We start from the raw sequence: 27358 nt of genomic DNA, 5'->3' as shown, positions 1-27358 counted from the left end.
ACGCACACACACACACATTGACTATAATCCAAACCCTAAATAATTGCACAGGAAGCCAAGAGACATGCAAGTCATAAACATTATTTAACACCTAAATCTTCGTCCGCAATCAATGTTAATCGACATAAAAGAGACCGATCGTTAAAAAAAAAACAAAATCAAAACCAAACAAAAAAAAACAACACACAACATGTATGTATTAGCTCATCTAGGACTTTGACCCCAAACACGCGCGTTCACAGAATAGCATATCAACACACGAAGCGCTTCGGTAATTGGGTCGAGCGTTGACCTAGTTCTATTTTCACTCGACTTTTGATTATAAAATAAAAATAAAGGAGGATAAGTTGACCTCATTCTTTTATCTCACACAACTTTTTCGTTTGTTAATAGCTCTTACACATAAATGCTTTATATTCAGCTATAAACGTGTTTATATAAGCAGTTTAAAAATAGTATAAATATACCAAGTAGATAGCCGTACATGTAATGCGTGATATTCTTTTTTTTTCTTAATGAGAACTGGACAGAAGTCAGTCGACTAATTGGTGTAACAAATATGATATGCATATTTATATGACCTGTACTTCTTCCTAAAGCAGAATTATGAATGTGTTTATCTATATATTAAACTGTGCAACGGGTTGCTGCACAATGGATATTGAACGTTAGATAAGCAACGCAGTGTTAGGCTACACCGTTGACTCTAAAGAACATAATCTTGGATAATAAAACTATTGTTTGTCAGGTAGGTAGAATGACTTGAATAAGTCAACGACTGCTCTCATGTAGTTTGTTCGTTTTCTCGTCTTTTTAGTGCATGAATATATAACGTCCATCTGTACATTGGGATCTAGGAACAAAACAACACGTCCAATAACACTTATGTGTTCATTTGAAATCTAGTAGCTCACATGTTTCGTCAATATAAGACCCTGCTGGTTATGTCATTTTCTAGTTAACTGAAGCACTTGATGATTTACTTATCAAATCGACTCTGTTTAGATTTTGTTACGGAATTAAATTATCCTAATGAAAGTTTTTAAAAAAATAAATTGATCGTCCGTGCTTCTAATTAAAGCCAAATTAATTCGAAAAAATATTAAATTAGGGATTAGGAAGAGTGTATATTTCTCCCCCACACAAAATAAAACAAAACTAAAGGCTCATGGGACAGTTTTTGTTTCAAGAGTCAGGGAGGGGACGTCTGTTGTCTTACTTTTAATACGTCTTCTGTGTGTTCATAGCCAGAGTTTTGATTTTAATTTAAGTTTATCCTATTTACTCTATGCTGTAACTGGAGCTTGATACAGTAATAGATTTATGTCTAGAATTTTTTTTTTATTGCGAAAACAAGTTCTGATTTATCGTCTGTATGCTTCAATTCACTACGCCTCTGCGCAGTATTTGTGCTATTTATTTAGTATTTTTAAATAGGAATCCTCTGGCTCTGGGCTTCTTTTTCTCATGCCTCTTTTTGGGTAATTGACTCTTCTACAAATTTAGACATTTTAATAAATATAGGATGGAAAAGGAGAACACATAATATGATATCATTAATGTATTTTATATAATGAGAGTTTCACTGTAATATCCACATAGTGCTAGATAACTTACATAATAAGCTTTGAAAATGCATGTACGGTCTTTGGCTGGTGCATAATATTTGTTTTATTACAATATGTCGTATGATGAGACCCTAGACATATAATATATAGACCATAGACATATAATATATAGACTGGCTGATCAAAGAGTTTTATGAAACGAAAATTTGTGCACATTATTATACAGCAGTGTAATCTCTAAGACTGAAAATCATGCAACTTTTCAGAATTCGGAAATCCGACAACAATAGATATACATGTTTTCAAGTTACATGAAGTTATTTCCTTTTTCCAGTCCATATTTATGCACTGGCGGATCCAGGAAGGGGGGCGGTAGTGGGCGGACGAATTTTATTATAGAATTAAACACAATTTGTATACGAATTTATTACTTATGTTAATAATATATACTAATTATTTATATTTCAACTTTTTTTTTAGATTATTTCGCCGCCGCCCCCTAGTATGTTGGCTGACTTAATGGGTTCGGGATGGGGGGATGGCATCAATCCCGCCCCCCCCTTCCATAAATTTTAAGTGGGGGGGGGCGGTCCAATTTATTTGTAGAAATGAAAGCTTGCTAACAATATCAATTAAATATCTATATGATTAAAACTTGTTATTAGTGTTTTAACCAATCTTTATATTATGTCGTTCCACTGTTGGCCGATTTGGGGGAGGGGGGGGGGCGAATACTTCTACTGCCCTTCCCACCTAAACCCTTTGAGTGTGTGGGGGGGGGGGTCCTGCTTAAATGGGGAAATCATAGTTTGTGAGCAAAATTAGTTGAATTAAAATATAATTTTTATAAGATGTCACTCCCTTTCTGGTATCTTGGCCGATTCGGTGGTGTAAAGGGGGGAGGGATTGATTGTATTGCCCTCCCCACTCTAGCCCTCTGAGTGGGGGGGGGGCGGTCCTATTTTCATGGAGATATCTTAGTTTGTGAACAAAATAAGTTGAATATCTATAAAATATAAGCTACATATTGATATGAGAACCCATTGTATATTATGTTGCACCACACTCTAATATCAAATTTTATCATTAGTAAATATAAAATGAAAAAGGGTTGTACCAGATGGGAGGGGCGATTCATGCGATCGCCTTCCGCCCATCGGACAAAACAATACTTTTCTTTTTTTTTAATAGTTAAGATATTACACATTTAAAAAAAAAATCTGTCACTAATATTATTTATATATGCTATAAATTAAATTCTTATATCGAGTCACCCCAACCCCTATTCTTTAGTGCCAAATGCAATCATTAGCAAATATTATAAAAAGGTGTGAGGATTAATCGTTTTCATTCTACCGCCCCTCTTTTTCCAGACGAAAACATGATGTTGTAAAACAGAAAAGTCAAATATGGCAACAGATTTTATGTAATTTCATCATTTTTTATCATAATTTTTTAACGAAAGACTTTGCTTTGGAAAATTTAGAATTCATACGAAATTTCTCAGTAGAAGAATAACGATTGAGATGAGTTCTCAACACAAATATTCTTTTCCAATCCGCCTTTTTTCAATCTTTACTCAATCTGCTATTTTTCTAGTTAAATTTGGGACTATAGCTCACAATTTATGCTTGAATCCTAAAATTGCAAAAAAATTTAGAGTAGAATCTAATTGGCCCACTTCATTTCTCCTCCCACTTCAGAAATTTATTTTAGAGCTTTAGATTATAGTTCTGTAACAAAACAAAGTTACAAACATGCCTATTGAAATAAATGTATAACTTACAAATGAGCTTTTTTTTAATATAAATATTATTTTCGAACGTTTGTTTTCTGCGGCGATCCTCAAAGTCTTAATCTAAATATGTGGGGTATCTTCTAATCGTTTTATTTGCAATGTAGTCAAGGCCTATAAATTCATACTACAATATTTTTCAAGTAAAACATTTTTCAAAAGTTCCTTTTTTAATAGGATGAATAATGAGCTGTAGATGTCATGGAAATGCGTTTCTGCAGTGAAGAATGCAAGAAATCGTTTTTGGCGTCGGGACTTCGCCCCGAATCCCACTGATTACTAATGAGCTGTAGATGTCAGGTGAATGCATTTCTGCAGTGAAGAATGTAAGAAAACGCTTATGGCGTCGGGGCTTCGCCCCGAACCACACTGATAAGTAATGAGATGTACATACCAGGAGAATGCGCTTCTGCAGTGAATTATACAAGAAAGCGCTTTTGGCGTCTGGGCTTCGCCCCGAACCCCACTGATTACTAATGAGCTGAAGTTGTCAGGAGAATGCGTTTCTGCAGTGAAGAATCCAAGAAAGCGCTTTTGGCTTTGCCCCGAACCCCAATGATTAGTAATGAGCTGTAGATGTCAGGAGTATGCGTTTCTGCAGTGAAAAATACAAGAAAACGCTTTTGGCGTCGGGGCTTGGCCCCGAACCCCAATGAGGTGGCTTACAACAGTGCTCCCCCAGAACCCCAAGCTATCAAGAGAAAGGCCTCAACATGGCTTTATATATATATATATATATGCTGTACGCACGTTTATGCATAGGGTTAGGGTTTACTGGGCATTAGGGTTAGGGTTTGGAAAAAAATCGCCCCTCCCACTCCGAAGTTCTGGATCCGCTAGTGTATTTATGTATGTCTATGGATGAGACTAACTCTAGTATTTGTTAGAACGTATTCGGTTAAAAATATACTGCATTGTCTCCCTTGTCAACACAGACGTGAATAATTAGTTTGACATAATTATCTACCGTGATCTACAAGCTGCTATTGTCATTGCACAAGATGTGGGTAACTAGATGACAGCCTGGAGGACTGGATCGTCCATAGAATTTGTAATGCAAGTTATGCAACTCTTACTTTGTCATTTATTGTAATTAACAAACATTGGGAATTAAAGTGTATATGTCTCAGTGCGCCAACACACAAATACCCCCCCCCCTTTTTTTAAAAATCAACAACCTTACCCTCCAAAGATTTGTCCAAATCTAGCCCCGCCTGTATAATTGAGACAACAGAAGAAGGCCAGTGTGTGCACAGTGTTATTTTCAGTTTTTCATTTGTGTATTTCTGATAGACAATGGATTCTCCAAACCATAATGCTGTCAAGCCAATGACCGAAACTCACCAAACAAAAGAACAGCAACACAGCAGACGATGGAAAGTGAACAAAATGTATTTACCTCTCAAGCTTTTCTACTTTTTCTTCTACGGCGGTGAGAAACATTTTGTTTTTACAATATTAATTAGGCATATCTAACGTCCTCTAAACCAATCCACTCTTCTTGTTGCTTTATACTCAAAACAGACTCAACATTGACTTTAAAAAAAAAAAATTACGAAAATAGAAATTAAAAGTCACTCCTGATTCAGATTCACCTTCTTTTAATTTGTTATAAAGCTTACATCAACTCACTCTGTTTGTCTGTGCACGTTGTTCCTCCCTCACCCATTATCGGATCAAGTTGAAACTTTAAACAATTATTTATTCTACCTAAGCTAAAACAATTAGTCAATGGCATAGACAGCACATGTATCAACAAAAACAATTAACCAATTAGTCAATTAATTACTTTAAATAAATTATTCTGTTTGATACCAACAAAGTTAATTAATCCTTCAGTATTCACAGATACGGCTAAATTTGTGGGGTTTCATCCCCTTAGATTATTGAACACGTTATTTCTCCCACACCCATTCTCAGATCAAGTTGAAACCTTAAACAATTATTTATTCTACCCAACAAAACACGAATCAATTAACAAATTAACCAATTAGTAAATTAATTATTGGTAATTAATTATTTTGATTGAAAATCGAAAAAGGGGAAATAACTTCTACATAATTTAGATATATAGCTGTACGTGCGGAGTTCTTTCCCTAAGATAAGCTTTTGAAAAATATTTTTTTTTAATTTTTCTTGTTAATTGATTTAGTTCTTGTTCTTCAAAGCAAGTAACCTGAAGGCTAATACAGACCGAATAATAGAGGAACTTTTTTTTTATAAAAGCCAGTTTAGCTTTTGTTAATTTTTTTTTCTTTTTCGGTATCGTTATTATTAGATGATTCATTTGCCTAACTTTTAAAAAAAAATATATAGGGGTCTACTTGCTTTTTTAAAAAAAAGCACTATTTTAATTCATTTTGCATACATTTTTCTATAATGATGCAGAACGAATAGAAAATTAATTTTTGACTAATTTCTGGTTAGTCTGAAACTGTCTGGAAATGTATGCGATTAGTTTGCACTGTTACACTTTTAATTTTTAGTGACTTAATTCTTGAAACTAACTTGTGCTAAACCGAATCCAAATGAAAAGCTAGACCGAATGAAAGCTAAACTAAATGAAAAGCTTAACCGAATGAAAGGTAAATTAATGAAAAGCTAAACTGATTGAAAAGCTAAACTGAATGAAAAGCTAAACTGAATGAAAAGCTAAACTAAATGAAAAGCTAAACTAAATGAAAAGCTAAACTAAATGAAAAGCTAAACTGAATGAAAAGCTAAACTAAATGAAAAGCTAAACTGAATGAAAAGCTAAACCATATGAAAAGCTAAACTAAATGAAAAGCTAAACCATATGAAAAGCGGAACCAAATGAAAAGCTAAACTAAATGAAAAGCTAAACTATATGAAAAGCTAAACCATTTGTAACGCTAAACCAAATGAAACGCTAAACCAAATGAAAAGCTAAACCAAATGAAAAGCTAAACCATATTAAACGCTAAACGTAATGAAAAGCTAAACCAAATTGTTTTTTAAATTGTTACACGTAATTTGGTGGCTAAATGAAATCGCTAGAAAACTTATGGACATGAGTTCCAACTGTATTTTTATAACATTAGATAAATTCATAATTCTTTCACAAGCCGTTAAACTACGAAGTCTGTTGTAACTTGTTGTAACTTTTAAAAACGTTTAATTTTTAGCCTCTGGTTCTGTCATACCGTTCATCGGAGTCTACCTGAAGCATCTTCATCTCAGTGCCTCTGAGATTGGTGTCATAGCAGGAGTGGCTGTGCTGTTCGCGATGAGCATGAGACCTCTGATAGGGATGGCGGCTGACAGGATGAGTGCCTGGAAGTCAGCTCTCTTTGTTTGTTGTTTAGGTAAGTGACATTTCTTTCCTTTCGTCATTTCACAGTAGCTTGACTCCGGGTTACTTTGTACGAATATACACAATATATTTATTGTAGATATTGTTTGTTTCTAACGGGGTGGAATTGGGTCAGCGAATAGTCTGCACATTTTTATCCATTTTAGTCATTATTTGTAGTGCCGGAATTTAGTATTTTGGGGCCCTGGGCATGATTATTGTGAATACCACAAGTCCACTACCCTATTTTGAATGCTTTAATTAATAGAATGCACCTATATTGATAATTAGATATAAAAGAATATAATATTTTTCTAACTAATGGTTCAGATTATACAATAAGTAATTTACCTTTTTTTTGTACTAATGTGTAACTTAAGATTGTAAATTAGTGAATTTATGTAGGTCCATCTTGAAGGTGAGACCCTGGCAGAGCCGGCCTTACAAATTGTCAAATTTCTATTTTTCTCCCACAATAACAGCTATTACTATTGATTAGATCATTATATCAACCTGTATTATACAACATACATAGGAAGTAACTTGAACGCAATAGGTGCCAGTGACTTAATTAAAGTTACGTCAATCGTACGATACACTAAATATGTTAACCCTTTAAGTCCTACGAGTCTTATAGCATGTGACAAGAGCCATGACTGATAGTGAAATACTAAACGTAAATTGCGGGGCCCCTTCCTGGCGCAGTGCCCTTTTTGGAGAAATTGGTCATATAGGTTCTAATGCCGGCCCTGCCTATGCAGCTATATAGTCCCAACTGATGTGAATCCTGCACTACTTCCGATAAAAATAAAATATTTGAACATTTTTAGCGGCCCCCGAAAGGAGAAAAGACGCTATTAGTTTTGTGCGAAATGTCTGTCCGTCCGTCCCGTTTAGATCTCGTAAACTAGAAAAGATATTGAAAATCCGACATCACAATATTTTAGACCATTCAAAGTTCTGATGCAACGGCTACTTTTTTTTTCTGAAAGCGAAAAATCTAATTTTTAAAATCAGTAATGCAAGCAGTTTTTTAAAGAGAAAAAGCTAATTAGTATGCATTATAAGTTAGACCTAAATTAAAACGAATACTAATCTTGTAAACTTCAATTTCGTGTGCAATATTTGGACAGCAACTTCCAATTCTTTTGCGCATTCGAAAAAAAAAAAAAAAAAAAAAAAAAAAGAGATTGAACCTTTTCAAAACAATTACAAATATAAGACCTCAGTTAGGCCAGGAGAGGCGCGGTAGCTGAGCGGTAACGCGCTTGGCTTCCGAACCGGGGGTCCCGGGTTCGAATCCTGGTGAAGACTTTTATTTTCAACTTTGGAATCCTTGGGCGCCTCTGAGTCCACCCAGCTCTAATGGGTACCTAACATTGGGGAAAAGTAAAGTCGGTTGGTAGTTGTGCTGGCTACATGACACCCTCGTTAACCGTAGGCCAAAAAAACAGATGAACTTTACATCATCTGCCCTATAGACCACAAGGTCTGAAAGGGGAATTAGTTAGGCCAGGTTCACATCTAACTTTGCATTCACTTGCATCTATCCTTTGATCTGCTGGACCGTTGGGGCACTATACTAGATCTGTCAACCTTCTTTCTCCATTCTTATCTCTCATTTGTCTTTGATAAAATTTCATTTGGATGTTCTTTCTGAAAATATTGAAGCCTGCCTGGGTGGACCACTTCGGGGGCCGATTTTGAGTTTGTGTTTCCACAAACTGTCTTTGAAACCTTGTTTAACATATAACTTACGAAATAGGTTGAAAAAAATATTTAAAATAGGCTACTATCATTTTTCACAAAGGTAATGCAAATGCAAGTTATGGTAGATTGTGCTAATTAGTGCCCCTTGTTTCACAGCTTAATTACAACGTTACCTCCCCTGCCCAGTGTGTTCCTAAAGTAAAAAGTGTACTCATTGTTGTTTCTGATTCGACTCAGATTGCAGCCTAGAAGAATATTAATTATTCTCTTGTGGTTGATTCAGCAAACAGCTTTTAATTACATTTGTATTTACTTTTCGTTATCGACTGGCAGACTGGTTGTGCAACAGTACCAACACTCAGAAAGTAGTTGCATTCTCGATAAAGACTTGTTAGGCTAAAACAATATAAACTATTCAAGGAAATATATATACAGATAGACAGACATATATATATATTTATTATTATAGCTTTTATATAGCGCTACTTTCATGCTTATAGCATGCTCAGAGCGCTTTTGGTCCAATCTCATTTGTGGACCAGTTGGGGGGGGGGGGGGTATCTAGGAGTTGGTTTTCCGTGCTGCCTTTAGGCGCTCAGTAAACACATCTCTGCCCGAGTCGGGTGTCGAACCTCGAGCTCCCTTCTAGGTAGAGAGAGAGAGAGAGAGAGAGAGAGACAGACAGACAGACAGATTGACTAGAAAAGAGCTCGAGTGTAACCTACTTCTTAATAAAAATGACTTAAGAGTCTTAATTAGAGCATGGATGGTTGTATGGTGGTGAGATAACTTCTCCTGACTATCATCGTCATTGCTCTGGGTTCGAATCCTTTCTGTTTGCCGCCATCCGCTGCCTTCCTGCATGAGAGTTGGCCAATGATGTAATATACTTCATAACAGAATGGACGACTGGAACGTGTTATTAAAAAAAAAAAAGCAAAATAAAATAAACCTTTAAAACAAATAACGAAACAGGCAAAAGCAAAGACCTAGATCATTCAAGTGTGATAGATCAAATCTCGTGTTTAGGAGATGGATGTCTGTCTTATCCTTTATCTTGTAATTGCTATTAAGAGACCTAAACACGTGTAAATAACAATCATTAGGTAATGTATATTACGTTCTATATTCATGGATCAAAACGTTCTGTTCAATTATTTTTTTTCGATCCTCATTTTCAGGTTTTGGTTTGGCTTTTTTCTGCATGTGGTTCTTGTCAAGGCGGCCACTCTTCAGTCAGCTCTCTCCGCATGACTACAACATGACATCACAGCAAGGCGGTTTTTCGAAAGTCTGGAAATGTTTCGACGCCAACAACGCTGAGATTTGCTCTTATCCTGCCTCGAGGAACAAGACTGGCTGCTTGATAAAAAGCTCATTCGCGGACACTTTGTATCCTGGTACCTTCAGGACGACTGAGCCGGTTTCTTTATTAGAGATGAACAGGGGAGGTAATTTGACAAGTGTTGAAAGAAATGGTACGACAACTAAGATGGATCTGATCACTAATTCGTTAAAGTCTCAAAAGAGTGGATCACCAATAAACAGTTCTAATGAAAATATCAACCAGCCATGTTTTTACCTTGTTTCACTTGACAGAGGTTATCATCGCGACTTTAAGGACAACGACTTCGATAGATTGAACAAAAGGTCGATGAAAAGAAACACAAAATGCCTGCCCAACTGCTCTGAACACTTTTCTAATGACCTAGATCTCTTGTCCGCAAGGCTGTTTTTGAATTCACCCGGTTTCAACAAAACATTATCTAAACATGGAAACAACACAACTTTAGAAGCTAATCCAGGAAGTATAACTCTAGATCCTGTGTTTATAATCTCATTCCTGCTTATTGCACTTGCTCGATCTTTTTATGCATCTTCCACAAGGTAAACTCAATAAAAAACTTAATCACCATGTTAATAATGCCAATGTTCATGCTAATGTTGATGCTTCTCCTGATGGTGTAGATCTGCATTACGCTTCTTTCAGCTTTGTCAGCCTTAGTGTACTCGTGAAGAGGAGCTCTCTCTCTTAAAAGTTACAAGGTTATCTCCCGGACAGTGTCTTCTCTGTTAATCACTCCATTACTCAGAAGATGTTTGCGTGTCTTGTACGGCTAGTGGCTACATATACGTTTTGTTGCGAGTTCGTTTATAGCTAGGAACACTTCACAAGATAAACGTGAAAAGACAAAGATAAACGTGATAAGACAAAGATAAAGGTGAAAAGACAAAGATAAATGTGAAAACACAAAGATAAACTTGAAAAGACAAAGATAAATGTGAAAACACAAAGATAAACTTGAAAAGACAAAGATAAACGTGAAAAGACAAAGATAAACGTGAAAAGACAATGATAAACTTGAAAAGACAAAGATTAACTTGAAAACGTAGCTTCAACAATTAGCCAACAGAACATTAAATTCAGAATAGACCACAGTCAAGTCTCTGTCACTAAACGATGTTTTCACTGTAAAATCCAAATGCTCAGTCAACAAATATAAATGATCCCAAATACCCCTAGTTCCGTGACATTACCAGGGCCGGCCTTAGGCAAAGTGGGCAGCCGCTAAAGGCCTCCTATTGACGGGGCCTTGATTAGGACTAAAAAAAATATTTTGAGAAAAAATTGCGAAACTTGGATGAAATCTCAAACATAGCAGAGCTCTATGTCTCAATGTCTACTAGTCTAGCTCTAAGTCTCTTTCAAATCTCAAACTAGCAGAGCTCTATGTCTCAATGTCTACTAGTCTAGCTCTAAGTCTCTTTCAAATCTCAAACTAGCAGAGCTCTATGTCTCAATGTCTACTAGTCTAGCTCTAAGTCTCTTTCAAATCTCAAACTAGCAGAGCTCTATGTCTCAATGTCTACTAGTCTAGCTCTAAGTCTCTTTCAAATCTCAAACATAGCAGAGCTCTATGTCTCAATGTCTACTAGTCTAGCTCTAAGTCTATTTCAAATCTCAAACATAGCAGAGCTCTATGTCTCAATGTCTACTAGTCTAGCTCTAAGTCTCTTTCAAATCTCAAACTAGCAGAGCTCTATGTCTCAATGTCTACTAGTCTAGCTCTAAGTCTCTTTCAAATCTCAAACATAGCAGAGCTCTATGTCTCAATGTCTACTAGTCTAGCTCTAAGTCTCTTTCAAATCTCAAACATAGCAGAGCTCTATGTCTCAATGTCTACTAGTCTAGCTCTAAGTCTCTTTCAAATCTCAAACTAGCAGAGCTCTATGTCTCAATGTCTACTAGTCTAGCTCTAAGTCTCTTTCAAATCTCAAACATAGCAGAGCTCTATGTCTCAATGTCTACTAGTCTAGCTCTAAGTCTATTTCAAATCTCAAACATAGCAGAGCTTTATGTCTCAATGTCTACTAGTCTAGCTCTAAGTCTATTTCAAATCTCAAACTAGCAGAGCTCTATGTCTCAATGTCTACTAGTCTAGCTCTAAGTCTCTTTCAAATCTCAAACTAGCAGAGCTCTATGTCTCAATGTCTACTAGTCTAGCTCTAAGTCTCTTTCAAATCTCAAACTAGCAGAGCTCTATGTCTCAATGTCTACTAGTCTAGCTCTAAGTCTATTTCAAATCTCAAACTAGCAGAGCTCTATGTCTCAATGTCTACTAGTCTAGCTCTAAGTCTCTTTCAAATCTCAAACTAGCATAGCTCTATGTCTCAATGTCTACTAGTCTAGCTCTAAGTCTCTTTCAAATCTCAAACTAGCATAGCTCTATGTCTCAATGTCTACTAGTCTAGCTCTAAGTCTATTTCAAATCTCAAACTAGCATAGCTCTATGTCTCAATGTCTACTAGTCTAGCTCTAAGTCTATTTCAAATCTCAAACTAGCATAGCTCTATGTCTCAATGTCTACTAGTCTAGCTCTAAGTCTCTTTCAAATCTCAAACTAGCATAGCTCTATGTCTCAATGTCTACTAGTCTAGCTCTAAGTCTATTTCAAATCTCAAACTAGCAGAGCTCTATGTCTCAATGTCTACTAGTCTAGCTCTAAGTCTCTTTCAAATCTCAAACATAGCATAGCTCTAAAGCTCTATGTCTACTAGCTCTTGCTCTAAGCTCTAGATCATACATGTAGGTTTTTAATAGCGTACTTTTGTTTTCAGTGTTAGTTTTATATTTTCGGTTTGCATCGATTTTATATTTCATTTGGTGCCCATCAAATTCACTTTGCCTTGGGCCTTCAATTACCTAAAGCCGGCCCTAAGTCACTAAGTGTCGCGTTCAAAGTCCGTCAACTATAGTTGTATCTCTATGCTAAAAAGGTTTTTCAAATATCTAGAATGCAAGGTGCAATACTTATAAACACAACCATTCTAAAAGTAAGTCTCAAAGTATTTGTGTTCGGTCATTGGTTTGTATGTCCAGTCAGCTAATACAACTAAACCGCTGTAGGCGTATTATATTTTAATGTAAAACTTGAAATAAACTTCAACAGACTTTTCTTTTTAAATAAACCTAAATATAACCTACATTTTATTTATAAGTATACGCCAGCTTAGTCTAAAAATTAAAGACCTTCCTTTGAAAAAACGTACGTTCTACACCTATTCATGTCCTAAGCCTTTTTGTTTCCTGATTTTCTCAGAAGCGACCCGTTCTTTCTTCGTTCTTGTTGCATAGGGAAAGAATTAGTAGGCCTACTTGTTTGAATTTATCCTAGCATATGGAATAAGAAATGCACCTTTATTTTTGTCTCAGTATTTATTTTTCATGTATTTACTGTAATTAAAGGCGTAATTTAATGTGAGGGGCATGTATTATTGCTATTTTACATTTTTAGTCTCTTCAGACCTGGAGTATCTCTGAGTCTTTAAGTATTTAGTATGGACAAATATGAATCGGCAACAACCAAACAAAGAATCTTTCTTTCTTTTTTTTGTTCTAGAAATTGTAAAATGTTATGTTCTATACATTCTCACTATCTTTGTTTCGTTCTATACATTCTCACTATCTTTGTTTCGTTCTATACATTCTCACTATCTTTGTTTCGTTCTATACATTCTCACTATCTTTGTTTCGTTCTATACATTCTCACTATCTTTGTTTCGCCCTATACATTCTCATTATCTTTATTTAGTTCTATAAATTCTCACTATCTTTGTTTCGTCATATACATTCTCACTATCTTTGTTTCGCCCTATATATTCTCACTATCTTTGTTTCGTCCTATACATTCTCACTATCTTTGTTTCGTCCTATACATTCTCACTATCTTTGTTTCGCCCTATACATTCTCACTATCTTTGTTTCGCCCTATACGTTCTCACTATCTTTGTTTCGTCCTATACATTCTCACTATCTTTGTTTCGCCCTATACATTCTCATTATCTTTATTTAGTTCTATACATTCTCACTATCTTTGTTTCGTCATATACATTCTCACTATCTTTGTTTCGTCCTATACATTCTCACTATCTTTGTTTCGTCCTATACATTCTCACTATCTTTGTTTCGCCCTATATATTCTCACTATCTTTGTTTCGCCCTATACGTTCTCACTATCTTTGTTTCGTCCTATACATTCTCACTATCTTTGTTTCGCCTTATACATTCTCACTATCTTTGTTTCGTTCTATACATTCTCACTATCTTTGCTTTGTTCTATACATTGTCACTATCTTTGTTTCGCCCTATACATTCTCACTATCTTTGTTTCGTTCTATACATTATCACTATCTTTGCTTTGTTCTATACATTCTCAGTATCTTTGCTTTGTTCTATACAATGTAATATGTCACGAAGTACTTACATAGTTTAGCGGACGCCACGACGTACACAATACTGGGACCACGATCCTTGAAATGGGGTCAGCAACGACTGTGGGGTACTATTGGCACTGCTGTAGCTGTGATGACCATCACAATAGCCAATGACAACATGAAAGTAAGTCGTATTTTACTAACACACACATACACACACTGCAGCCATCATAATTTTGTGCCTGTTTAGTTATTACATTTAATCACAGCTCTGTAAAATAAGTCTACAGCTCTGTAAAATAAGTCTACAGCATAAATAACTATTAGTTGTAAGCAACACTTGTTTTTTTATCTTTTAACTAAAATTTTTTTTTCTGGAACAATTAGAACAATATCCTCAATGTATAGTTTGTCTATATCATATCGTTTAAATCAGTACAGTGTGTATTAATATCCTATAAATTCGTGTTTTAATTATCTCCAGGGAGACAACTTTGCAGCTTTATTCTTTGTTTGTATTGTTTTATCGCTACTTGCTTCCCTTGCCGGGACAAAGTTGAACGTGAAAAAGTAAGTATTCTTTGAACTTTGCACATGTCACATGACATGACACGAAATGTGCACATAGTGTTGAGACAAGCTGTCAACGTCTAGTTACAACTTTCTCTCCACAGAATCCCAAAGAACAATGACTTTTGTTCCGATCTGGTCAGAATTGTCTCCCAGAGCACCACCAGGCTGTTCCTGGGAAAACTTTTGTTCTTCGGCATGCTGTGTGGCACTGCCAATAATTTTTTTCTGTGGTACCTGGTCGACCTTGGTAGCAGTCAGACGACTCTGGGGTTCGTGGTTCTAGTTCACTGCTTGACTTCTGTTGTCGTGCTCAGGTTTGTTTTATGTTCACTTGTTTTTATATGGCTGCTGTGAACATTATGTGATTTACTTATAACGAATCGGGAACTTGGAATTTAATAGAATCATACAACATTACGTAATAATATTTTATAAATATCGAATTAAATAATCCTGCTTTGAAAAAAACAATTACCTATAATTCCCTTTTCGTTTGTAAAAGCTAAAAATAAATCCTATTTTGGGTGTTTTTTGCAATAAAAAGATAAATTTCCTTCTTTGCTAGAATTGAAACCTAAATCCTACGGTTCGGCAGGTGAGAATGCTACTAGTTGGCCAACATGTTTTCTATGTTTGTGTGCATTTCTAAACAACTTTTTTCCCATGGGTAATTAAATGGTAGACATCTCAGCTGCAGAGCAGAAAAGCTATAGTTTAAAATTCAGTGGTGCCTAATCATTTTTAGTCTAGGGGTCATATAAATATAAGTATGTGTCACTCAGTCCATCCCCTCAAGGTCAATAAAACCAATATTTTGAGGCTTCAGTATGCAATGTGGTTAAAAGTTTCGAGGGACCGGATGGCTCCGTTTCACGGGTCACGGGTCGGATTAGACCCGCGGGCAGTAGCTAGGACATCGCTAGTTTAAATCTTTGATGGTTAAAATACCAAAGCGGTAATCGACTTCAGTTGGGAAAAGTAGAAAATACTGATCAATGTGGACAACGCTCGATCTACCTTCGTTAGTCATCGGACAGAGATCACCTAAATAGTCAAAGGACATCTTCATTTCCAAACTAACATTTCAGGTACACAGGTCTAATTTTGAAACGCTTTGGTCACGTGAAGACGATGTACGTTGTGGTACTGGCCTACTGTCTGAGGTACCTGGCTTTCTCCCTGCTGACCTCACCCTGGCTGGCCTTGCCTGTGGAATTGTTACATGGCTTGACCTACTCCATGCTCTGGGCTGCCGCCTCTTCCACTGCCAGCATCGTGGCTCCAGTTGGGACACAGGCGACCTGCCAGGGCATCGCTGGAGCTGTTTACTGGGATTTTGGTAACTAGAGCACTTTTTCTGATTGCCATCTTTTACAATAAGTATCATATTTTAGCCATAAAAAGGATCCACTTTAATATCGCAAATTTTTATACTTTCTCTGTATTGCAATATCGTAAGTATTAAGTATTAGATGCAGGACCGGATTTAAAGCAGGGCAGGCGGGGAATACACAAAAAAGGACATCTACTAAAGATATTTAAAAGTCTCAAAATTGTGACGATTCATCAACTTTTACATAATTTTTAACCTACAATACTTTAACACTTACGATTGTCAACCATAGCTGTATAAGATAACTAGATAAGAAGATCTTAAATACTTTTTACGGCGCGACTATACAAAATCTGCTAACATACGGAATAACTTGTTGGCAAGGCAACGCTTCATCTAACCTGTTGCGACGTCTAGAAACCATCATAAAAAGGGCATAAAAAATTACACTCACAACATTACCATATTTAAAGGAACTTTTTGTCTTAGGAAAATCGAAAAATTCTTGGAAGACAACGGCCACCCGCTCCATCAGAACTACGTCAGGTTGTCGCGAAAGGGGGAGACTAGTGTCAATCAAAACAAGAACAAAGCGGTACAAAACGTCGTTCGTACCTCTCTAGGTTAGATTATATCAACGCCACTAGTTGATCAGGAAACATGAACAAGACCAAGATACCTGTGTGTAGTCGCTGAATGAACTTTTTATGTTGTGTCTCGTCTATTTATGTATATGTTTCTGTTGTGTTGTCTGTATATGAGAAAAGAGTCCATGTAATCACAACAAATTTCCAAAAGGATCAATAAATCAGTCTTAGTCTTAGATTTTTCATTTTCCAATCTTATTTTATTTTTGTTACTTCAAATTCTAAATTTAGGCTTTTGGCAACAGGTAAATTCTTGCACCACCGTAAGGATTTGATTTCCGATACTTACCACGGGTTAATCTACAATGCCTGTATTATATAAGATAAGATAAGATAATGAGCTTTTTTTTTTTTCTGTATGGTAGTTAGAGCTTCAATGTACATGCACCAAGGCCATAAAGTAAACAGTTTTCATTTACGTTGCATATTGTGTATCTCCTGAAAGGATCGTCTTTGCAATAAGAAAGTGTGTTGTTGTTTTTTTGGATACGCCGTAAATACATGCTCTTTGTCACACAGAAGACTAAGTTGGCGGGGGGGGGGGGGGGGGTACGGATAAGTAAAAGTGATACTAAAATTAACGGGCCCAAAATATGAGTGCTTGTATGTGTCGGGGGCGCATTATGAAGCGGGTCTTTCCAAATCAAGTCAAAAGTTTATGTGAGAGAAATTACGATGCGCAGGTAAAAATAAATGGTGGGCTCTAGAGATCGAAAGAGAGATAGAGAGTAAGAGAGAGGAGGCAGTGAAATTTCATTGTAGCAATTACACTCATTCACGGGCTAAAAAAGGCATAATAAGCAATACAAAGACTGGGAACAAATCAACAGGGTAGCCAGTACGTACTGCTACTATAACATATTTAAAATTTTTGTCCCTTGTGAATGGCAGTGGATTATAACTTTTTCTTTTTTTTTTTTTTTTTTTAATCAAGAAGAAGGGGATTCAGATTTCCTTAAAATAAATAAACCATTGAAATGTGATTGCTTTCAGAGACTAGAATAATACATAATACTGTAGTATGCCTACTGTTAGTTTCGTTTGATGGTTCAGAGACTAGAATAAAACATAATACTGTAGTATGCCTACTGTTAGTTTCGTTTGATGGTTCAGAGACTAGAATAAAACATAATACTGTAGTATGCCTACTGTTAGTTTCGTTTGATGGTTCAGAGACTAGAATAAAACATAATACTGTAGTATGCCTACTGTTAGTTTCGTTTGATGGTTCAGAGACTAGAATAAAACATAATACTGTAGTATGCCTACTGTTAGTTTCGTTTGATGGTTCAGAGACTAGAATAAAACATAATACTGTAGTATGCCTACAGTTAGTTTCGTTTGATGGTTCAGAGACTAGAATAAAACATAATACTGTAGTATGCCTACTGTTAGTTTCGTTTGATGACATCATTTTTTTAAAAATCAACAACCTTCAAGTTTTCACGATGACCAATCAATTTTTGTTTTTAAAGGTAGAGGTTTGGGAGCTCTAGTCAGTGGACAAATCCTTGAGGTGTTGACTGCCCCATGGACATTTCGACTTTTCAGTGCCCTGTGTGTCCTGGCTTTGCCTGTATTTGTACTTCTGGACAAACGATGGCCGATGCTGCCTCCAGAAGAGGTACAGGTGGTACAAGTGGGACTTGCAGAAATCAAGGGTAAGGACACCATTCACTCTGCAAGATGATTCATTGGAATATTGGATAGGCCAATGATGTTAATACTTAGCTCTAGGTTTTAGAATCCTGTCAATCCTATACTGTCAGCCAACTTCATGAGGCTCGCCCGCTCATTGTCTGACGACGCAGTAAAATGACAACATTTTTAAGAAGAAAAAAGTGGGTTATAAGAAAGGACGTTGTTAAACTATGTCTGCCACAAAGGAAGGTAAATCAACTTATCAATAAGTCTAGATCAAACAAAATCCTGATTGGTGCTGAATGCAAAGCTATTGAGGTAATATGTACTCCTATTTACTTGTGAAAGTTGGACACTAAATGGTGAGGCTGAAAAAAGAATTCAAGCCTTTGAGAGTAAATGCTACAGACAATGATGGGTATCAGATACCAGGAAAAGCAGAAGTAAGAGTTTGTACTTTTGCATGTCAGCACTCTGGCAGACAAAAAGAGGAACTCTTCAGTGAAGAAACGAAAGCTGAGCTGGTTCGGTCACAGTCAAAAGTCATCCTTCAAGACACAGTGGAGGGAGCACGAAGAAAGAGTTGTCCAAAGAAAAGCTGGCTGGACAACGTAAAAGAATGGACCAGCCTCTCTCTTGATAGCCAGCTAAAAACAGTTGCTGAACGGGAAAAATGGAGGGAATTGATTACACGAAAAGTCACAGCACCCCTGGGATGATAGTCAAGGGTCAGATGATGATAAAATTAAATAATGATGATTATGAAATGTATTCATACATCAATATTTTTTTTTTAATTATACACTGATATTCCAACCAATAACCATATGACGACAACTGAAAAAAAATGTAAACCTAAATATTTTACATATAAATATTCTTTTTACAAAGATTATATCTCACTCTGTCCAGTAAAAAGTGTATAAAAAAAAGGAGTAACCAATTAGACAATTAATTACTGGCAACTTGTATTATTTTGTTTAATAGCAACAAGGGAAACTAATACTTCAGTATTCACAGATAGATATGTCTAAAGCTGTTGGGTTTAGTCCCCTTAAATAATTGTTAACGCTTTTTCTCCCTCATGCATTTTCCGAGCAAGTTCATACTTTAAACTGTAAATAATTATTTATTGTACCTAACAAAACATGAATCAATAAATTATTTTTTTAAAAGGATTTTTTAACATTTTTGCTTGTTTATTTCCCCAGATGGCAGTTATGTTAAGACAAATTTATTGAAGTCAGAAAGTCCTGTTAACAACAGTAATAATTTCCATGCCAGTGTGAAGGAAATATCAACAAGTATCCAAAGTGCAGGCCTGAATGGACGTGTTTATAGTTCATTGGGTGCCAATAATTGTGACCAATCAGAAAGTTTCCAAGAAATAGTCAAGAATATTCGTTCTGATGACTACTCTCTTGTCAATGAAGAGGTGAACAATACATCAGAACCACTTGCCGGTTTGTGTGACACTGGGGAAGATGAGAAATGTGTTATTCAACATAAAGTAGGAGCGTGTTTTCACGGGCATTGTCGTGATGCCAAATCTGAGTCTGAAAGATGTCAAAATGTACAATGCTCAGCAGATGTTAGAGATGAGGCTCAGTGTATTTGTTGCCGTGGTATCATAAACAATTCCACCTACGATTGTGAGTCTAATAATAGGAGTGAAGTGGAAACTCAAACAGCCCCACGATGTAGCCACGGCAAATGTAGTGGCATTAAATACAACCAGGGATTAAATTGTGCAGTTACACTTCAATGCATTCCCTCTTTACCAAGTGTAGAAATTCTTTCAGAAGTAGCCAAAAGTGTTTATTCCACTATATCCACACCTGTTTCAGAGATTTCGTCCTTGACACATATTCAAGCAATGCAAGAGGCAGATAATTGCTGCAATGATAGACTACATAGCAATTGTAAATTCATTTCTGACAATAATTCCACCCCAACAGCCAAAGACTGTTGTGTTATGAATATGTTTACTCAGGGTACAGATTCGTTGTCACTAAAGGTCGACCACTTCACCGAGCCGAATTTTTTTTCAAGTGATGCACTTGAGTGCGAAGACTTGCAGGATGATATAACACATTTCCGCGCCAAAAGTCTTAGTCTCATTCCAAACTTAAGCACATCTTCTCTAGATACTGATCAAGAAATGGCATACTCTAATCTCCATAAAAAAATTTCTGAATGAATAATAAGATGCACTCAATAGGTAGGCCTACACACGTATAACTCGTCCCTATATGTTTTTTTTTCAATAAAAACACAAGAAAAGTTAAGCTGTTCCAACGCACAAGAGCTGTGATCTGTTAACACTTGAAATGTGATGGGATAGTTTGTGTACATTATCCCGATTCTTGAATTTTTTATGTAAATAGATAAGCAGAGATATTTTAAAAAAAAGGCTGTGCACATAGTCCTAATTGCATTTTTAAAAAATCAAAACATTTTAAATTTAATATTACCAATTACATGTAAATTATGTCCTAAGAACTTAGATCTAACTCAAGCAAAATAGGAGGAATAGAACTTATCTTACCTTATAAAATACAGACGTTACTTAAAAAAAAAAGACTGTCCTGTGCGTGTTCCTAGGTCAATCTAGTCATGCATGTTAATCAAGTCAATTTTTTTCCTAGCTGACTCATGCGAACCGTTCCATGCTTTAAAAGCACTAGGAAAGAAGGAGCATTTGTACGAATTTTTCCTGGCATATGGAAAAGGAATGTGCCTTTATCTTTGTGTCTTTTCTAAGTATTTTATTAATTACGTTTTGTTGTTTGTATTTTAAGATTATATGGTTCAGTGTTTTATGTATAGGCCTAATTGCTACATTACTTTTAAGTCTTCTATCCTGAAGGGTTTCTAAATTTAGTGATTTTACTAAAGGTATTGCTCTAATCAATTGTGAATATTCGTTTGTTTTGAATCTCACTGCTCCATTTTGTGTCTGTTTGCTGGTTATAGATCGACGTATGTTGTGAGCTTTGGACTATTGTCTTGAGGGTCCTGAGTTCAAAACTACATTTCAATGGTTTATTTATTTTAAAGAAATGCAAATCTTATACTAATTAAAAATTACTATGATAACTGAACCCTCTTCCTCTTATTAAAAAAAAAAACGAAAAGAAAAAGTCATAATCCACATTCACAACTGACAAAAGTTTTAAATATTCGTTTTTTTTTATGAACAATTGTTTCCATTTCTAAGACATGCACACATCAAAGATATTGCTTTGTAATTAAGTAGTCTTACATTGTTTTAATAACAAATGATTGCTGTAACACACAGGGGTTGAGCAGGGGATTTGAACTAATAAGTAGGTCAAATAGGTATCTTTGTTTATGACGTAATGTCGTAAACGTTTAAAAATGATACATTCAAAGTCAAGAAACTTTTAAAAAAGAAACATGTAGATACACAAAGGACATAAAGGTCTTCTAGTTAGCTTCTTTGGAGGAATGTCTCAAATGTATAAGATAAGATGTTTCAAAGATTACAGTCTAGCCTTATTGGTCTGTTTTTGTTGTTGTTTTAAAATCTAAAACGAAATATTGGAATAAGGCAGCCCTAGAAGTGTAAGACAAGGAGTCTTGTTAAGACTGTTTGCCTATATATCTATTTTGACGTTATATTTTTACATGTTTTGGATGTTTCCTCAGAATTAAAGATTACCACATCCGAGCCCAAACCTCACGGAGGGCAGGGCTCAAACCGAGACCATTCGTTACAGAAGGCCTCAACACTGACCTGTGACGTCGCAACCTGTGGGCGGTGAAGACCTATAGCTAGTTGCCATGTCAAACAGGCCTATGATGTGGCAACGAGCTATACGTCTCCACCGAGACGACAGTCCAGAGCACATACCACATAGTCAGCTAGGCCTTTGAGTCACGTCTAAGCAGATGCGTAGTTAAGGTGGGGTGAGGGAGGGGAAAATTTGAAAATACCCCTGGACACTCAAATGTGTTTTTGTTACATTAAATATTACGCAAAATACAGGGGCCCCCGAAGAGGTCAAGTCCCCCGGCCTCCAAGTGATGGCAAATTCCTAGCTACGCCACTGCTTCTGTGACATGCATTTCCTGTCTCTATTTAACTTTGAAAAAAAAATGCAGAAGAGAAAATGATTAGAACGCAAGTTTGTCGTGTTGAAGTCACTGGCGGATCCAGGGGGGGGGGGCGGTAGGGGCGGGGCGGGAGGCGGACAAACTTTAATATAGGATTCATACAATATGTATACGAATTTATTACTTATGTTAAAAATATATACAAATTATTTATATTTCAACCTATTTTTAGATTATTTCGCCCCCCCCCTCTAGTATGTTGGCCGATTTGGTGGGGTCGGGAGTGGGCGATGGTATCAATCCCGCCACCCCCTACACTTTCGAGTGGGGGGGGGGCGGTCCGATTTGTTTGTAGAAATCACAGCTTGCTAACAGAATCAATTAAATATCTATATGATTAAAACTTGTTATTGATATTTAACCGATCTTTATGTCGTTCCCTGTTTGGTGTGTGTGTGGGGGGGGGGCGAATACCTCTACTGCCCTTCCCACACAAACCCTTTGAGTGGGGGGGGGGCGGTCCGTTTTTATGGAGAAATCATAGTTTGTGAACAAAATTAGTTGAATTAATATATACATTTTATATTATGTCGCTCCCTTTCTGGTATCTTGGCCGATTCGGTGGGGTGAGGGGGGGGGGGGCGATTGCATGTACTGCCCTCCCCACTCTAGCCCTCTGAGTGCTGGGGGGGGGGCGGTCCTATTTTTGTGTAGAATCATAGTTTGTGAACAAAATTAGTTGAATATCTATATAATATAAACTACGTATTGATATGTGACCCATTGTATATTATGTCGTACCATACTCTAATCTCAAATTGTATCATTAGTAAATTTAAATGAAAAAGGGTTGTACCAGGTGGGAGGGGCGATACATGCAATCACATTACCCCCATCGGAAAAATCAATACTTTTTCTTTTTGTAGGCCCTATTATAGTTAAGAAATTACAAAATTAAAAAAAATCTGTCACTAATATAATTTATATACACTATAAATTAAATTCTTATATCGAGTCGCCCCACCCCTATTCTTTAATGCCAAATGCAATATTTAGCAGAAATTATTAAAGAAGAGAAGATTAATCGTTTTCACTCTACCGCCCCTCCCATTTCCAGACAGAGTTTATTTATATAATTTCACATGAATTTATCATAATTATTTTAAGAAAGACTTTCCATTGGAAAAGTTATAATTCAAACGAAATTTTTCAGTATAAAAGTCATGATTGAGATGAGTTCTAAACTCAAATAATGTTGTCATAGTCGCCTTTTCCCAACCTTTACTCAATCTGATATTTTTCTAGTTAAATAAATTTGGGACTATAACTCACAATTTATACTTCAATTTTCTTAAATACTATTTATCGAATAATTTTTTTTTTCGGCGGCGATCCTCAAAGCAAAAAGCTAAATATGTGGGGTATCCTATCTTTTCAAGAAACAAATCAGTTTTATTTGCAATGTATTATGGGCCTATAAATTTATATTAGAATATTTTTCAAGTACAACATTATTCAAAAGGTCCTTTTTTAATAGTATGAATAATAAGCTTTAGGTCAGGAGAATACGTTTCTGCAGTGAAGAATGCAAGAAAACGCTTTTGGCGTAGGGGCTTCGCCCCGAAGTCCTTTGATGAAAATGAGCTGTAGGTGTTAGGAGAATGCGTTTCTGCAGTGAAGAATGAAAGAAAACGCTTTTGGCGTCGGGGCTTAGCCCCGAACTCCATTGATGAATAATGAGCTGTAGATGTCAGGAGAATGCGTTTCTGCAGTGAAGAATGCAAAAAAACGCTTTTGGCGTCGGGGCTTCGCCCCGAATTCCATTGATGAATAATGAGGTATACTTGTCAGGAGAATACGTTTCTACAGTGAAAAAAGCAAGAAAACACTTTTGTCGTCGGGGCCTTATAGCTCTGCCCCAGTTGTTTTGTTTTTCGCCGAAGGTTGAGAAATGATATATATATATATGTGTGTGTGTGCGCGCGCGCGCTGTACGCACGTTTATGCATAGGGTTAGGGTTTACTGGGCGTTAGGGTTAGGGTTTGGAAAAAAATCGCCCCCCCCCACTCCAAAGTTCTGGATCCGCTAGTGGTTGAAGTATGTTGTATGACGTCAATGCTACTTATTGTGTATGTCGCATTCAGATTCTGATGAAACAAAAGTTTGCATAAAATGTTTCAGTATGCCTACAAATCCTGCCATTTTATCTTATCTTCTTATATAATACAGACGTTACTTCAAAAAAGAAGATGATTACGTCCTACGCGTCATGCATTTAGTTATGCATATTAACCAATGACTTCAATTCTGCCAAGTCACCGGTTTTCCTGGCTAGCTCAGGCAACCCATTCCATGCTCTAATAGCGCTAGAGAAGAAGGAGTATTTGTACAAACTTGTCCTAGCATATGGGACGAGGAATGTGCCTTTATCTTTGTGTCTTTCAGAGTATTTTATTAAATTTTGTTTTTGTATTTGAAGATTATGGTTCAGTGTTTTATGTATAATTGCTACTTTACTTTTGAGTCTTCTGTCCTGAAGGCTTTCTAAATTTAGTGATTTTACTAAAGGTGTTACTCTGGTTAAGTGTGAATATTCGTTTATTATGAATCTCACTGCTCTATTTTGTGTCTGTTCCAGTTTCTTATTGTTTTCTTGAGTTGAGGGGTCCCAAACGGAGGATGCATATTCTATTAACCAAGGTTAAATAACATTTTCGTTTTATGTTCTTATTTGATTTATAGAAATGTCTTTTATCTACCATGATCACAACGTTGAAGCCCTATTGTGTCAAGCAGATCTACAAAACACGTAGTACCCTAAGTAGGCCAGGTTTTTGTTTGTTTGTTTGTTGTTTCATTGGACCAAAATATAACCAAACACCAGATTGTTTATTTATCTTTCGTATTTATAATTTTGTATCTTGCATTAAGTGTTGATTACGACTAATTCAATTAATTTGAAGTGCTAAGAATAAATAAACAAAACGTTCGGGTTATTACAAAGCTAACTCACTCTGTGTAAAAAGTTTGTAAACACCCGATCTCGAATTAAATTGAAATTGTGCACACATAGTTCTTTTGCATGACAACAGAAGAATCAATATAAACAAGGTTACAAAGACAGTTTGTGTGGAAATACAAACTCAAAATAGGCCCCCGAAGTGGTCCACCCAGGCAGGAAAAAGGCATGTTTCAATATTTTCAGAAGAATATCGTTATTAAATTCTATCAGAAGTGGTCCACCCTGCCAGGTAAAAAGGCAGGTTTCAATATTTTCACACAGAATATCAGAATGAAATTCTATCATAGGCAAACGACAAAGAAGAATGGAGAAAGAAGGTAGACAGATCCTGTGTGGTGCTTAAAGGTCCAGCAGACCAAGGGATAGGTGAAAGTGAATTTTAATGTTTATTTAGTATGACAGAACTTACATAACTTAGAAATTAAATTATAAAAATCAATATTTTTTTATTAAAAGTCTAAAACCATTTGCATAAATGTGTTATAAAAATGGTAGATATCCATCTCCTTTACTAAATAGCCTCTAATGTTTGTTACTATTAATATTAAATAGTTGTAAAAATGGTGCATTTTTATGAAAAAAAACTGCTTGCATAATTGATTTAAAAAATTGGATTTTTCGCTTTCAGAAAAGAGAAGAGCAGCTGTTGCATCAGAACTTTGAATGATCTAAAATATTATGATGTCCGATTTTAATTTTCTCTTCTAGTTTCTGAGATCTAAACGGGACGGACGGACAGACAGGCCAAACAAAACTAATAGCGTCTTTTCCCCTTTCGGGGGCCTCTAAAAAATTAACCAGTTACTTAATTAACTATTGGTATAAATTATTTTGTTTGGTATCTTGTACTACAAAAGAAAGAAATTTTATTTGACTGAAGTGGTGGTATAAGCTGAATTAGTCCCCTTAGGGACTCTTGAACCCTTAGTGAACATTTTTTATGCATTTAAAAAAAAACATTCACCAAGATACCTCCTTCTTCCCTCCCCTTTCCTAAGTGGTCCAGACAAGTGATAGGATCATAGTGCACTGAGAAAGCTGAAAACTAAATAAAAACAATTGGTAAAAAGATTTATTATAGCACAGATTTATAATGTCGACGTCAATTGTAACGGAAATTACGAGACTAATCCAAACTAATTGATACAATTACAATTAATATAAGCTACATTTTTTCGAAAGTATTTTTTTTTATTTTTTAAGATGTACCTATGTAGAAACAGCAACAGAATAAAAAAAGCATGTATACATTTTTCTTTCACTCATGGCATTAGACTGCAGTATTATCACGGACTTAAAATAAATGTAACTCAAAACATTTTCTGCCAAAGTAGTTTTATTTTAAAATTCATTTTGCAGCCCACCAGACAATAATCTAACATAGGGAGGATATCTGAGCACATTTTGCATTTGTTGCACATGAGCCGGACACAAAATGTCATAGTTCAACTATTTATACACGTCTTAAGAATATTTTAGAGGATTAGATAGAGACAAAAATAGTCATAGCATGTCCCTTATTTTCCTACACACAATTTTCTTGGTAGTTTTAAATAAATATTTTTATATTTTTTAAAAATTTCAGTCTTAAATAAATTAACTATTAAAAGTTATCAGCGGATTAACTACTGGTATTTAAAATTAAGGAAAATTTGTTTCTCACTTGTTTACAAAAAAAAAAAAAAGAATGTCACTTCACTAAAAGTCTGTTTACTTAAAATATTTTGTTTAAGTAATAAATCTTAACAGCTAATTCACTTCAAACTGTACATATGGTTGACAAAATTTCTACTTGGCTATAGCATTACATTACTACTGTATGAACTTGGTAAACCTGGCTACAGGATTCACTTTTTCACTTCACTATTGTTTGATCTTGGTAAACCTGGGTACAGGATTCAATGCTTCAACCACAATCTCATTTCTAAACAATTAAAAAAAACAACAACTTGTATGGCGT

General features: G+C 35.8%; 1 protein-coding gene across 1 annotated transcript; it reads left to right on the top strand.

The window, feature by feature from the left end:
- The first annotated feature begins 383 nt into the window (after positions 1-383).
- Positions 384-24854, top strand: LOC106056794 (major facilitator superfamily domain-containing protein 6-like protein A). Its single transcript, XM_013213647.2, has 10 exons — positions 384-748; positions 4657-4795; positions 6510-6689; positions 9568-10273; positions 14156-14285; positions 14586-14671; positions 14776-14988; positions 15763-16013; positions 18130-18315; positions 19507-24854. The coding sequence occupies exons 2-10, from the start codon at positions 4660-4662 to the stop codon at positions 20493-20495; spliced, it is 2877 nt and encodes a 958-aa protein (XP_013069101.2). The 5' UTR covers positions 384-748; positions 4657-4659; the 3' UTR covers positions 20496-24854.
- Positions 24855-27358: the final 2504 nt, after the last annotated feature.

Source organism: Biomphalaria glabrata, chromosome 8 (genome assembly GCF_947242115.1).
Source record: "Biomphalaria glabrata chromosome 8, xgBioGlab47.1, whole genome shotgun sequence".
Taxonomy (NCBI): Eukaryota; Metazoa; Mollusca; class Gastropoda; family Planorbidae; genus Biomphalaria; species Biomphalaria glabrata.
Note: the sequence above shows the minus strand (reverse complement) of the source record. Positions and strands in the feature narration are given on the sequence as shown.